Source organism: Mustelus asterias, chromosome 21 (assembly GCF_964213995.1).
Source record: "Mustelus asterias chromosome 21, sMusAst1.hap1.1, whole genome shotgun sequence".
Classification (NCBI taxonomy): domain Eukaryota; kingdom Metazoa; phylum Chordata; class Chondrichthyes; order Carcharhiniformes; family Triakidae; genus Mustelus; species Mustelus asterias.
In genome coordinates, this window is record NC_135821.1 from 14,056,155 (window position 1) to 14,070,815 (window position 14,661).

At 47.4% G+C, this 14,661-nt stretch overlaps 1 protein-coding gene across 1 annotated transcript in view; it reads right to left on the bottom strand.

Moving 5' to 3' along the window:
- eif3s6ip (eukaryotic translation initiation factor 3, subunit 6 interacting protein) overlaps window positions 1-14,661 on the bottom strand; it is a 37,455-nt gene that overhangs the window by 1,308 nt on the left and 21,486 nt on the right. The window contains exons 9-14 of the mRNA XM_078237425.1: window positions 13,554-13,708; window positions 10,963-11,133; window positions 9,440-9,573; window positions 4,266-4,439; window positions 3,533-3,722; window positions 2,939-3,019 (exon numbers count right to left, since the gene is read on the bottom strand). Coding sequence (XP_078093551.1) covers window positions 2,939-3,019; window positions 3,533-3,722; window positions 4,266-4,439; window positions 9,440-9,573; window positions 10,963-11,133; window positions 13,554-13,708 — 905 coding nt within the window. The remainder of the gene's footprint in view (window positions 1-2,938; window positions 3,020-3,532; window positions 3,723-4,265; window positions 4,440-9,439; window positions 9,574-10,962; window positions 11,134-13,553; window positions 13,709-14,661) is intronic.

Below are 14,661 nucleotides of genomic sequence, written 5' to 3' on the forward strand. Positions count from 1 at the left end.
TACAGACCTAGAGTCTTCAACCATTCCTCATATGACAAGCTGTTCATTCCAGGGATCATTCTTGTGAACCTCCTCTGGACCCTTTCCAAGGCCACCACATCCTTCCTTGGGGCCCAAAATCGCCCACAATATTCCAAATGGGGTCTGACCAGAGCCTTATACAGCCTCAGAAGTACATTCATGCTCTTGTATTCTAGCCCTCTCGACATGAATGCTAACATTGCATTTGCCTTCCTAACTGCCAACTGAACCTGCACGTTAACCTTAAGAGAATCTTGAACAAGGACTCCCAAGTCCCTTTGTGCTTCTGATTTCCTAAGCATTTCCCCAGTTAGAAAATAGTCTATGCCTCCATTCCTCCTTCCAAAGTGCATAACCTCACACTTTTCCACATTGTATTCCATCTGCCACTTCTTTACCCACTCTCCTAATCTGTCCAAGTCCTTCTGCAGCCCCCCTGCTTCCTCAATACTACCTGTCCCTTACAGTAAGGGACCTTTGCAGACTAACAACCACTGGTAAAATTCCAGTGGCAGGTAAAAGAAACCATCACAAAATGACTACCTACCTTTCTCTATGACTTTAATACTGTGCAAAGCTTCATAGAACATAGGAATTAGGAGCAGAAGTGGGCAAATTCAGCCCTTCAAACTTGCTCTGCCATTCAATCAGATCATGGCTGATCTCTCCCTGGTCTCAAATCCACCTCCCCACCTGTTCCCCATATCTCCTTGTCCCTTTTTTTAAAATTAGAAATATATCTATCTCCTTCTTGAAACCATTCAATGATTCAGACTCCACCGCGCTATGGGGCAGCGAGTTTCACAAATTCACCACCCTCTGCGAGAAGTAGTTCCTCCTCATCTCAGTTTTAAATCTACCGCCTCTCAACCTATACCTGCGACCTCTTGTTCTAGAGGAAGAAATGTACTGTAAATATATTTTTAAATATATACATTTCTATTTCTTGGTACTCATCTGAAATTCGCTCCAGAGATTGGAAACTTCCCTCCCTCTCTGCCGGATGTTGGGAGACCTACTTTAAGGCTCTCAACCAAAGTCCAATGGATGCAACGCCATTGCACACAAGTAGGCCAAATGGGAAACTCCATCAAGAGGCCACAAGGTTGAGGAAATAGAACAATTTCATATGGTACGGTGAAAGGAGCTCCTTCCAAGAGGGAGACATATCATTGCACTATACCTGGTCAAGTGCACTATACCTGGTCAAGTGCACTATACCTGGTCAAGTGCACTATACCTGGTCAAGTGCACTATATCTGGTTAACTGCACTATACCTGGTCAAGTGCACTATACCTGGTTAGGTTCATCAATCTCCAGCATTGCTGGACACCAGAAATTCCCCAGAATAAAGATAAATAACCACTACCATTCTGTATCAGTGAAGAATCTTTACCACATTACCAACGCTTTATTGTCACGACACTTTGATATATGTTACCTACAGAAGGCTTGCGAAGATAATATTTCAACTTCCGTTTGATATAACTCTCAATCCTCTTCCCAGGAAAGTATTCAACCCACTCAGAATCACAGAATTGTTACGACGCAGTAGGAGGCCATTCGGCCCATCATGTTTGCGCCAACTCTCCAAACGAGCATGACAACTTAGTGTCATTCCGCTGCCTTTTCCCCGTACACCTTGCACATTGGATGATCATCTGAATAGAAACAATGCTCTCACGAATGCCTTGATTGAACCTGCCTCCACCACACTCCCAGGCAGCGCATTCCAGACCCCAACCAGTCACTGGGTGAAAAAGCTTTTTTCACATCGCATTTGCTTCTTTTGCAAATCACTTTAAATCTGTGTCCCTCTCATTCTCGATCCTTCTTACGAGGGGGAACAGTTTCTCCCTCTCTACTCTGTCCAGGCCCATCTCTATCAAATCTCCCCTCAGCCTTCTTCTCTCCAAGGAGAACAGTCCCAGGTTCGCCAATCTATCCTCATAACAGAAGTTTCTCATCCCTGGAACCATTCTTGCAAACCTCTTCTGCACTCTCTCCAATGCTTTCACATCCTCCCTGCGGTGTGGTGCCCAGAACTGTGCTCAATATTCCAGCTGAGGTCTAACTAGTGTCTTACTAAGTTCAGCATAACCTCCTTGCTCTTGTACTCTATGCCTGTATTAATAAAACCCAGGATACTATAGGCTTTATTAACTGCTCTCTCCACCTGTCCTGCTACTTTCAATGATCAATGAACAGATATACCGAGGTGGCACAGTGGTTAGCACTGCTGCCTCACAGCCCTAGGGAACCGGGTTCTATTCCAGCCTTGGGTCACTGTCTCTGTGGAGTTTGCACATTCTCCCCGTATCTGCGTGGGTTTCTTCCGTGTGCTCTTGGTTTCCTCCCACAACCCAAAGATGTGCGGGTTAGGTGGATTGGCTTAGTATCCCAACGTGTGTAGGTTAGGGGGATTAGTGGGGTAAATGCGTGGGGTTACAGGGATATGGCCTGGGTAAAGGTGCTCTGTCGGAGAGTCAGTGCAGACATGATGGGGCGAACGGCCTCCTTCTGCACTGTAGGAATTCTATGAGGTACCCTTTCTCCTGCACCCCCTTAAGAATTGTATCCTTTATTTTGTATCACCTCTCCATGTTCTTCCTACCAAAATGTCCCAAAATGTATCCATGTTGCTATTGCCCCTTTTATTCCATGAACAATGACTTTTCTCACAAGTCTGCTGTGTGGCATTGCTTCGAACACTAACAATCCTGCAGAACTGTAGCCAGACAGAGTGAGAGTCACTCTCCACGTCGCACTTTGAACCTCCATATGAAACAGTTCAGTGAATTTCGCCTTGTGGTAAAAGTCAGAGATTGAGAAGCACAGGCAAGATCGCTTCACGTTCCATGGTGTCACTATCTAGGAGGAGCTAAATGAAGTGAAGGATAAAACACTCAGACTCACCTCTTCAAATTTGTGAATCTGCCTGATGAAGAAGTCACCGTATCGCCGGGCCACTTTGGTGTCTGCGATGTGGATCATGTCCTGAAAGCAACCAGAAATCCAAATGTTTTCATTGTGGGGAAAGGCAAGCTCGGGTGCTCTTACTGTGCACACCCCAAAGGCTCAGGTTCAATTCCTAGCTTGTTCTGTGTCAGCCAGGGCAGCAAGGATGGTGAGCAGGGTAGGGGGAGCTGTCGAGTGGGATTTGGGAGTTACTGAGCAGGGTGTGGGAGAATTTGTTTTGTAAGTATCGTGGCAGACTACAATGGAGACAGAGATGAGGCCTCGGAATTCAAACCTCCAAACCGCACCGGAGGCTTTTAGGATCTCAGAGCTACTCGCTGGGCCATCATTGCCGCTTCACAGCCTCAATCACTCACCCCCGCGGCCCCATCGGGCACCTTGACGCACGGTTTGGGAGCCCTTGCCCCAGGGTCGCACATTGAAAGGTTACCTGCGCCAGGTAGCGGATGGCCATCAGGGGGGGCGTGGAGTAAGTGACATGAAACTGGTAGAACATGAAGAGAGGGGTGCCCTTTCACGGGTAAAACTCACCTTATCGATGTAGAAGTCTACCTCAGAAGCAGACTGAAACTCGCCATCCAGGGCCGAGATCCCACTTGTCCACACCAGGTTCTTCATCTTGTGCTTGAAGACCAAGAGGTTGATTCGGAACTCCTGCTCCGTCATGTCGAGAAATCCAGCCAGCTTGATGACAGGCATCGTGGTATACAGCTTCAGGAAGCTGCAAGGGGAGAGAAACCAACCAGAAATCATCAAGCAAGAGTGGGAGGCACGTAATGGTATTGGCCTCAAAACTGGCTGCAATACATCTTCAGAAAGTTATTAAGTAAACCCTTTAGGAGGGAGCGGGCAGGGGGGACGCAGAGGGAGCGGGCGGGGGGGGGGGGGAGACGCAGAGGGAGCGGGGGAATGAGAGAGAGAGAGAGAGAGAGAGAGGGGGACACCTATTTTACTGAACAACTTTTATTCCACCCCATCCTTGCTACTTGCTAATTTCATTCCACTGGGGCAATTTAACCTAAAGTAACTTGCCATGAGTTCTTGCACATATATTATCAGAAACGCACTAACAGATGGCAATGGCATCAGACTTTCCTGTTATCAGAGTCCTAGAGGTTTACAGCAGGGAAACAGGCCCTTCGGCCCAACTTGTCCATGCCGGCCTTTTTTTAAAAAAAACCCCTAAGTTAGTCCCAATTGCCCGCATTTGGCCCATATCCCTCTATACCCATCTTACCCATTGTTGTATTCTGAGTTGATATACCTGCGTATGGTGGACAGTACAGACTGTTGCTGCACCTCATCCATAAACACTTTCAGCTGCTGTAGGAAGGGCTCCTTGTGGTAGTTGGGATGGACTGAGTCGTAATTTGGCACCACCGGCGAGAGGAACTTGGGACAAGCAAAACTGAACAGCTCCTCGAATATCTGCATCTCTCTATCAGGAGGAAAGGAAAGAGCAGTTATAGGCGTGAGGGAAAAGAATACAAACTGGGAGGCTGTTATCAAAAAGCAATCCGTTGCAAAAGCACAGCAAACCAAGGAGAAAGTACAACATGCAAACTTTCACTGCATCGTTAATGCCAGATAAATACCTGCTGGTTCTGGTGTTGCTTCAGTGTTCCAATAATAGCAGCCACGTCTCACCATTCAAAATATTATGATAGGGACTTGCGGGAATCTACTAAAATATCTTGCAGCACGGTGGCACAGTGGGTTAGCACTGCTGCCTCGCAGCGCCAGGGACCCGGGTTCGATTCCTGGCTTGGGTCACTGTCTGTGCGGAGTCTGCAAGTTCTCCATCAAGTACAAACCCACGTGTCTGCGTGGGTTTCCGCCGGGTGCTCCGGTTTCCTCCCACAGTCCGAAAGACGTGCTGGTTCGGTGGATTGGTCGTACAAAGTTCTCCCTCAGTGTACCCGAACAGGCACCGGAGTGTGGCGACTAGGGGATTTTTTACAGTAACTTCATTGCAGTGTTAATGTAAGCCGACTTGTGACAGTAATAAAATAAACTTTAAAAATCTCCTTTCCCGAGTGGCCTAGGGAAGCCACAAGCGCTATGGTAATATAAAACAAGGGCAACCCATTCTAGAACTGGGATTGATCCTGTACCTAGCAAACTAATTTCTCGCCCTATTTGTCTACATGCTTACAAGTAGGAAAGTCAAAGAATTATAGAATCCCTATAGTGCGGAAGAGGCCATTCGGCCCATTGTGTCTGCGCCAAGTCCCCGAAAGGACATCTTACCTAGGCCCTCTCTCATGCCCTATCTCTGTAAGCTCACACATTTACCATGGCTAATCCATCTAACCAGCACAGTTTTGAACACTAAGGGGGCAATTTTGCATGGCCAATCCACCTAACCCGCACATCTTTGGACTGTGGACCGGAGCACCCGGAGGAAACCCACGCAGCCACAGGGAGAATGTGCAAACTCCACGCAGTCACCCACGGCTGGAATCGAACCCGGGTCCCTGGAGCTGCGAGGCAGAGTGCTAACCACCGTGCTGCTCGCAAAAGTAGTCGGTTTCAAGTTACTAACCAATCCAGGGTTGTTTTCAGTGCAAAATGTCTAAGAACTAAAAGTGATTCTATTTATACAATCGAGAGCAGTTTAAAATGTAACCTCAGATGACTTGCTCTGAAACATTCAGCTCTGAAATTATCATTGTGACTTGCGTTATGACACCAGTAGGTGGTAATGTTGCAACACCAGTACTTAATTCTTTCTGCAATGGAGGAGATACCACAGTTCAACTTGAGTTTATTGCATTTTTAGGAGAAAAGGTGGATAAATATCTGATGCAGAGGTTTCTGATCTTATTACAGAGGCAATACAGACAAGGCACGGTAGCACAGTGGTTAGCACTGCTGCTTCATAGCTCCAAGGACCTGGGTTCGAATCCCGGCTCGGGTCACTGTCTGTGTGGAGTTTGCACATTCTCCTTGTGTCTGCGTGGGTTTCCTCCGGGTGCTCCGGTTTCCTCCCACAGTCCAAAGATGTGCGGGTTAGGTTGATTGGCCATTCTAAATTGCCCCTTAGTGTCCCGGGATGCATAGGTTAGAGGGATTAGTGGGTAAATATGTAGGGATATGTGGATAGGGCCTGGGTGGGATTGTGGTCGGTGCAGACTCGATGGGCCGAATGGCCTCTTTCTGCACTGTAGGATTCTATGATGAAGGCTAGTCACATGGCCTCAACTTCTGAAGACTATAAGATATTGGGGCAGAATTAGGCAATTTGGCCCATCGAGTCCGCTCTGCCATTCAAGCATGGCGGATAGTTTCTCAACCCCATTCTCCCACCTTTTCAAGTAATCTTTGATCCCTTTACCAAACTAGGTAACTCGGACTTAAATACGCTCAATGACCTGGCCTCCACAGCCTTCTGTGGCAATGAATTCCACAGATTCACCACCCTCTGGGCTGAAGAAATCCCTCCTCATCTCGGTTCTAAAGGGTCGTCCCTTTACTCTGAGGCTGTGCCCTCGGATCCTCAGTCTCTCCCACGAATGGAAACATCTTCCCCACGACTCTATCTAGGCCTTTCAGTATTCTGTAAGTTTCAATGAGGCCCCCCCTTCATCTGTCTAAACTCCATCAAGTACAGACCCAGAGTCCTCAAACGCTCCTCATACGTCAAGCTTTTCATCCCTGGGATATTTCTTGTGAACCTCCTATGGACCCAGCATATCCTTCCTTAAGATACCAAAATTGCTCATAATACTCCAAATGTAATCTGACCAAAGCCTTATAAAGCCTCAGAGTAGTTGACTGTCCCGTATAATGGCCTGGTTTACAAGACGTAGGTAAGATAAGCAAGGGATGGTGCTATGTGGGGCACTATGCGTAGGTTAGAGGGATTAGCGGGTAACTATGTGGGGATAGGGCCTGGGTGGGATTGTGGTCGGTGCAGACTCGATGGGCCGAATGGCCTCCTTCTGCACTGTAGGGTTTCTATGATTTCTATGATTCTATCAGAGTGGAAACTAATAGCCAGTGCAGTTTCTCAGGGATTGGTTCTGGAGTTGCTATTCAGAGAATGGAATACAGTCCAATGTTTGCAGTAGCTAACAATGTTAATATTCCAGAGACATCTACAGCTTCCTAAACAGATGTTGACTATGGAAGGACACAAATAAAGTCTCAGCTGTCAATTCAAAACCCGTTTATTATTTCACAGGGCCCCTACTGGTCCTCAGTTTCAGAAGGGTTGGGTCAATGGACAGAGAGCTGGAAGATGAATCTCAGAATCCCCACAGTGCAGAAGAGGCCATCTGGCCCATCGAGTCTGCACCAACTTTCTGACAGATTATTTTACCCAGGCCCTCTCCCCCGCCCGAACATGGCCAATCCCTGTAACCTACACATCTTTGGACACTAAGGGACAATTTAGCATGGCCAATCCCCCTAACCTGCACATCTTTGAACACTAAGGGACAATTTAGCATGGCCAATCCACCTAACCCACACATCTTTGGCATAAAGACAGAAAAATGCTGGAAAATCTCAGCAGATCTGACAGCATCTGTGGAGAGAGAGTACAGCCAACCACCACTCTCTCACACTCTCTTTCTACAGATGCTGTTCAGACCTGCTGAGATTTTCCAGCATTTTTCTGTTTTTGTTTCAGATTCCAGCATCCACAGCAATTTGTGTTTATCTGTACATTTTTGGACTGTGGGAGGAAACCGGAGCTCCCGGAGGAAACCCACGCAGACACGGGGAGAACGTGCAAACTCCACACAGACAGTGACCCAAGCTGGGAATCGAGCCCGGGTCCCTGGCGCTGTGAGGCAGCAGTGCTAACCACTGTGTAGCCTTCACCATGCCCCCCATGAAGCTGAACATGGTTCTGTATAAAGCCTTGAGCTTAGGTAGAAACAGCAAGATTGCCTGAGGTAACAAAGTAGGGAAGGGTCTGTGACATATGCTGAACAGCTGGTTAAAACCATTAGTTTAGAGCTATGGGCTGGAACGTTACGGCTGTTAATGCCCCACCGCCACTGCAAGCACTGCTGCTTCACAGCGCCAGGGACCCGGGTTCGATTCCCAGCTTGGATCGCTGTCTGTGTGGAGTCTGCATGTTCTCCCCGTGTCTGCGTGGGTTTCCTCCGGGTGCTCCTATTTCCTCCCACACTCCAAAGATGTGCGGGCTAGGTGGATTGGCCATGCTAAATTGCCCCTTAGTGTCAGGGGGGATTAGCAGGGTAAATACGCGGGGTTATGGGAGATGGGCCTTGTCATCAATGCAACCACAATGGGCCAAATGGTCTCCTTCTGCACTGTAGGGATTCTAAGCGAGGACAGAGAATAAGACGCTCAGCCAAATCGCCGTTCACTGCAAGCGGGACCGGAGAATCCCGCTGGCGTGAACAGCTGGAAAATTCCAGCTAAGATCTTTAGATGAGTTTGGATCCAGGAATGTTCTGTCAGCACTGATTTGAGGAATAGTGATAAAAGTCTAAAACTTAATACTGGTAAGCAATTATATCATGTCTTTTACAACCATAGAACATCCCAAATGCTTTGCAGCCAGACCTGAATTGGTTAAGTATGATTTCCCTTTCACAAAACCATGTTGACTTGACCTGATTACCCTGATTTTCTCCCCACATGCCCTGCTGTAACGTCTTCAATAACAGTTTTGAACATTTTCCCTGTTACAGATGTTAAGCTAATCCCTAATTGTCCTTACACTGAGTGGCTTGCTAGGCCAGCTCAGAGTGAAGTTAATACAGATGTAGGTCTGGAGTCACATGTAAGGACGGCAGATTTCCTTCCCAAAAGGACACTCGTAAGCCCGGGGTGAGGTTAACATTGCTTCCATTAATCCATTCTTTACTGCCCATTTCCAATCAGCCACTAATTATTCCGACAGAAACATCACTTTAGAAAGCAACTACTGAACAGGGAAGTGTGCAAAGCTACAGAACACAAACCCACTAGGCCTGTTATCAAATTCCTTCACGGTCTCCATAAGACACAGGAGCAGAAGTAGGCCATTCAGCCCACTGAGTCTGCTCTGCCAGGTAATCTCAAACCACCTCACCTCTGTAACCTCCTCCAGCCCTGCAATCCTCCGAGATCTCTGTGCTCCTCCAATTCTTGCTTCATGCACCATCCCCGATGTTCAGCACTCCACCATTCGCACCTTTAGCTGCCTAGCGCCCACAGGAATTCCCCCCTGGAACCCATCCAAACCCACCTCACTGCCCAAGCCTGTGGCCACTTGTCCCAATATCTCCTTACAACATGGTTCATGATCAAAATTTGATCTCGAGAATGTTCTTGGGAAGGATGTTGGGACGTTTTACATTATGGGTGCTACATAAATGCACGTTGGTGTTGTAATGTGGACAATGCATCATTACTGAATAACTGCAATGTTAAAAATAGATGGACGAGAGAGAGAGAGAGAGAGAAGGAACCTACCCTTTCTGCATCCGCAGCATTTTATCTCCATACTTCTCTCGCAGTTGCGTGTGGATGCTCTCATCAATCCTCATTGGGTATAGCGTCAAGGCAATTGCCAACAGACTATGCATCTGCTCATTTTGTTTGTTTATCTACACGTTGATTTAAAAGGGGGCAGGAGGGAGAGAGAAAGAAAACGAGGTTTTTAATATTACCTGTAATTATTCCTATGCATTTCCACTTGCGGACAATCCCACACAATTGTTTGGAAAATCTACATATGTACCCACCCCGTCTGAGCTAGAAAAAACATTCAATTGTAATTTAAATTCAATCTCCAAAGTATAGAGAAAGATAGGCTCGCATTTATACAGGTCCTTTCATAACCTCAGCACATCCCAAAGTGTTTGACAGCCAATGAAGTACTATTGTGGTGACTGCTGTAAGGTAGGAAACATGGCAGTGTCTCACAGCGCCTGGGATCCAGGTTCGATTCCGACCTTGGGTGACTGCGCAGTGTCTGCGCGTTCTTCCCGTGTCTGCTTGAGTTTCCTCTGGTTGCTCTGGTTTGCGCCCACAGTCCAAAGATGTGTGGGTTAGGTGAAATGGCCGTGCTAAATTGCCCTTTAGTGTCAGGGAGACTGGCAGGGTAAATATGCGGGGATAGGGCCTGGGTGGGATTGTTGTCGGTGCAGGCTCGATGAGCCAAAATGGTCGCCTTAGAACAAAGAACAAAGAAAATTACAGCACAGGAACAGACCCTTCGGCCCTCCAAGCCTGCACTGGCCATGCTGCCCGACTTAACTAAAACCCCCTACCCTTCCGGGGACCATATCTCTCTAGTCCCATCCTATTCATGTATTTGTCAAGACGTCACTTAAGACGCCTCTTCTGCACCGTCGGAATTCTGTGATTTTATATCGTGCATTCACTACCTCTGCACATTCCAAAGACGGTCAATTAAGAATATTTTAACTGCAGCCACTGTTGCAATGCAGGGAAGGTGACAGATAGTTTCCCAGGTAGCAAGGTTCCTGCAACAGCTCTTGTGAAATTGATGGAGGGATAAGTATTGGCCCCAGGAAACGAGAGATAACTCCCCCTCTCTAACCACTGTGCCACCGCGCACAACGCCAGTCTTTCTTCTGCTCTTAAGTCACTAATCAGTGGCCACTGCTGGAAACTCAACTTAACACACACATTATGGACATAGGGGTAGGAACAGGTTTGGCTGCAATTGCTGTTTGGTGCTCACTATCTCAGTACTCCAACAAAATGACCATTTGTGCGAGGCAGGAGGGTCAAGCGTTGAAGAATTGGCAAGACCAAGAAAGGCGACAAGAAAATCAAAATAAAATGTTAACATTGTCTGCTCTTGCTAATTCCCTGTATTTGGGGATTGTGGAATATGTAAATTATCCAGCGGTTTGAAGAGAAACAACACGAAGCATTATTTGTGCTAAAATTGGATCACGCTACAGCTGAGGGGAAATACAGCGGATATGTGCAACGTCATACACAACTTTCTTTCTTAGGTTTACCATCTCATATTTGTAGGTCGAACGTTGGAACATGTTCTTGGTTCTCTGAATATAGAGCAATATGTTGGCGAACACACGGATCGAATCCTGGTACCGACGCATCATCAGGTAGGCGAAGCCCACGTAATAATAAGTTGTAACTTGGCACTCTGGCACTCGGGAGTACATACTCTGTAATGGAATCGAACACAAACTGGTTTAATGAAGGAACGCAACTCCCAAACATCATGTTTCCACCCATAGCTGGAAGACGAGTAGATTTGACCTAAATATCTCCAAAAGATCCCGACAGTGCAGGAGGAGGTCATTCGGCCCATCAAATCTGCACCAACCGCAATCCCACCCAGGCCCTACTCCCGTAACCCCACATATTTACCCTGCTAATCCCCCTGACACTAGGGTCAACTTAGCATGGCCAATCAACCTAACCCGCACATCTTTGGACTGTGGGAGGGAACCGGAGCACCCAGAGGAAACCCACGCAGACACGGGGAGAACGTGCAAACTCCAGTCACCTGAGGCCAGAATTGAACCGGGGTCCCTGGCGCTGTGAGGCAGCAGTGCTAACCACTGTGCCAACAGGATGCCCAGAGTGAATTACTGTGGTGTAACACTCGTCCTAGATTCGGGTGACAAGGGGACAGCAGATGATTTGGGTAAAATAGTTTCCCCTCCTGGTTACCTGAGCGCTGTGATTGTTACAACCAATAAAAGCAAATTACTGCGGATGCTGGAATCTGAAACCAAAAGTGAAAATGCTGGAAAATCTCAGCAGGTCTGGCAGCATCTGTGAGGGGAGAAAAGAGCTGATGCTGAGTCCAGATGACTTTGTCAAAACTGGCAAAGGGTCATCTGGACTCGAAACGTCAGCTCTTTTCTGTCCTTACAGATGCTACCAGACCTGAGATTTTCCAGCATTTTCTCTTTTGGTTTATGATTGTTACAAGTTCATCATGCGTGGGACATTCTAATTCCTCATTAGCATTAAAGATTAAGGCTGTCATTAGTAAGAGAGAGTTGTGCCAGGAGCTGGCAGTACATCAGAGGTTGCAAAATTTATCAGAGAAATATTTGAGTCTTGTTCTATTGTTTCCCCCACTAGTGGAGGTGTTCAGGGGGAAACAGGAACTCGGGGATAACTCGAGGTTCAGCTTGCAATTCAATGCTGAGATTAACTTGGAAAGGCAACATCTGAACTGGCAAACAAATGCATTTGACTCACAGAGCCTCACTTTTCATTTTAAAAGCTATTTTAATTTATTAACTACAGCTCTGAGCATCGATTACTCTGCTAAAGACTGCAGGTGATTCTACATCTCGTGCTCACCATTTCTCTACCTTCTCAGCTGCTGAGGGCCCAGAGGCATTTTCAAGTGGTCATTATTTGTAGGAGGAGGCCATTCGGACCATCATGAGCTTTGACGATGATTAACCTTAGAAGGCCCCAGCCTGATCTCAACCAGTATCGGCACAGGAGTCACTGCCTAGTAATCAGGAAGTAGAGCTCTTGGAATCGCTCTCTCTCTCTCTCTGGGCACAAGGTCATAGAATCCATACAATGCAGAAGGAGGCCATTCAGCCCATTGAGTCTGCACCGACCACAATCCCACCCAGGCTCTACTCCCGTAACCCCACATATATTTACCCTGCTAGTCCCCCTGACACGAAAGGGCAATTTAGCATGGCCAACCCACCTAACCTGCACATCTTTGGACTGCAGGAGAAAACCGGAGCACCCGGAGGAAACCCACACAGACACGGGGAGAATGTGCGAACTCCACACAGACAGTGACCTGAGGCCGGAATTGAACCTGGGTCCCAGGCGCTGTGAGGCAGCAATGCTAACCACTGTGCCACCGTGCTGCCCATTGCCTGACGGCAATGCTCACGCTCCCAACCACGACACAGCTCAATCAGCAAGGCCTTCCCCGGGAGTTAAGCCAGGATCTTCCTGGCCTTTATGTATGGTGCAGTACGGGAGCTGCAAACGCTTCACTCAAAAGAAGAGCGGGCAAGACCAGGGCTCCGGGAGATGACACAAAACTGGCGTGACAAGAATCGCTGCTCCCCCAATATTTTTACAGAGCGAGTTTCCAAATTCAACCCTGCTTGTTTACAAGACGGAGCAGGATTGAGGCCAGGTATATGCCCAGATGGATAGCCCACACGGAAATTACAATATAATTCTCCGCAAACATGACACTTAATCGCACCCGCAGAAGTCCAGGGGGCTTTGAAGTTATTCTAAATCCAGTGCCAGAAAATAGTGCATCTTGAAAGAAAAACCCCCCCCCGCATTACCTGACATATACATTCCTTTTCTTTTTCTCATTGAATTAAAATATCATTAGGTTCTGGCTGATTACACAGATTTAAAAAGAATGGCAGATCCCAGTGTTATATTTGGCTCGTAATATCTTTATTTGTATTAATCTGAGTGGTATTTTGAACTCTTGCTTTTGTAATGGACCCGTACCATTCATCACCCGCTGTAGAAATAACTGGAGAATGAGAGACTAACTGCTGGTTGAAATTGGCAGGATAATTAATCTCGGTTCAGAAGCACAAAAGTGTGCGACACTGGGACGCACCTTTTTATTGAGTTCAATGTTCTCAAGCACTTTGATGGCCTGGTAGTAATCTCCAAGGAGTGAGTGGAGACGCAGCAGTCCCACCAAGCTGAAATATCCCAGCATTTTGTATAGGGAGTGACGTCCATACTCCCCGGCGACACTCTCAGGGTCCCCTGTAAACAGATGAACAGCAGCAGATGTCAGCGCATGAGTAAATGTAGGTCTCGGAGGGCAATCGTTTTGAAATAACATTTAAATAATGTTAAATAATATTAAAGCAACATTTTGGTTCGGGAGAGAGCTAGCTGCTTCAGCAGTTTTGGATGGGTGGCACAGTGGTTAGCACTGCTGCCTCACAGCACCAGGGACACGGGTTCAATTCCGGCCTCGGCTGACTGTCTGTGTGGTTTGCACCTTCGCCCCGGTTGCTCCGGTTTCCTCCCACACTCCAAAGATGCGCGGGTTAGGTTGATTGGCCATGGGAAATTGTCCCTTAGCGTCAGAGGGACTAGCAGGGTAAATATATGGGGTTATGGGGATAGGGCCTGGGTGGAATTGTCGTCTGTGCAGGCTCGATGGGTCAAATGGCCTCCTTCTGCACTGTAGGGATTCTATAATTCTCTGAAATGCTGTACCACATGTGGGCAGCACTGTGCATTCCAAATTGAAAATAACCCGCCAAAATTAAATGCATCACTATATATAAACAAAATAGGAGAGAGAGAGAGAGACGACGACAGCGCCAGGGACCCGCGTTCAATTCCTGGCTTGGGTCGCTGTCTGTGTGGAGCACGTTCTCCCCGTGTCTGCGTGGGTTTCCTCCGGGTTCTCCGGTTTCCTCCCACAGTCTGAAAGACGTGCTGGTTAGGGTGCATTAACCCGGACAGGCGCCAAAGAGTGGTGACTAGGGGAATTTCACAGTAACTTCATTGCAGTGTTAATGTAAGCCTTACTTGTGACACTACTAAAATAAACTTTAACTTTACACTCACGTAACAATATTTTTAGAATTTAGGTTGGCCAGGCTCCATCTGGTGGCAGAAACTGGTCAGTGCAAGGTAGCTACTGAACTCGGAGGACCCCCTGCACTGACCAGTTTCAGTCAGGGGAACAACCCAGGGCTCCT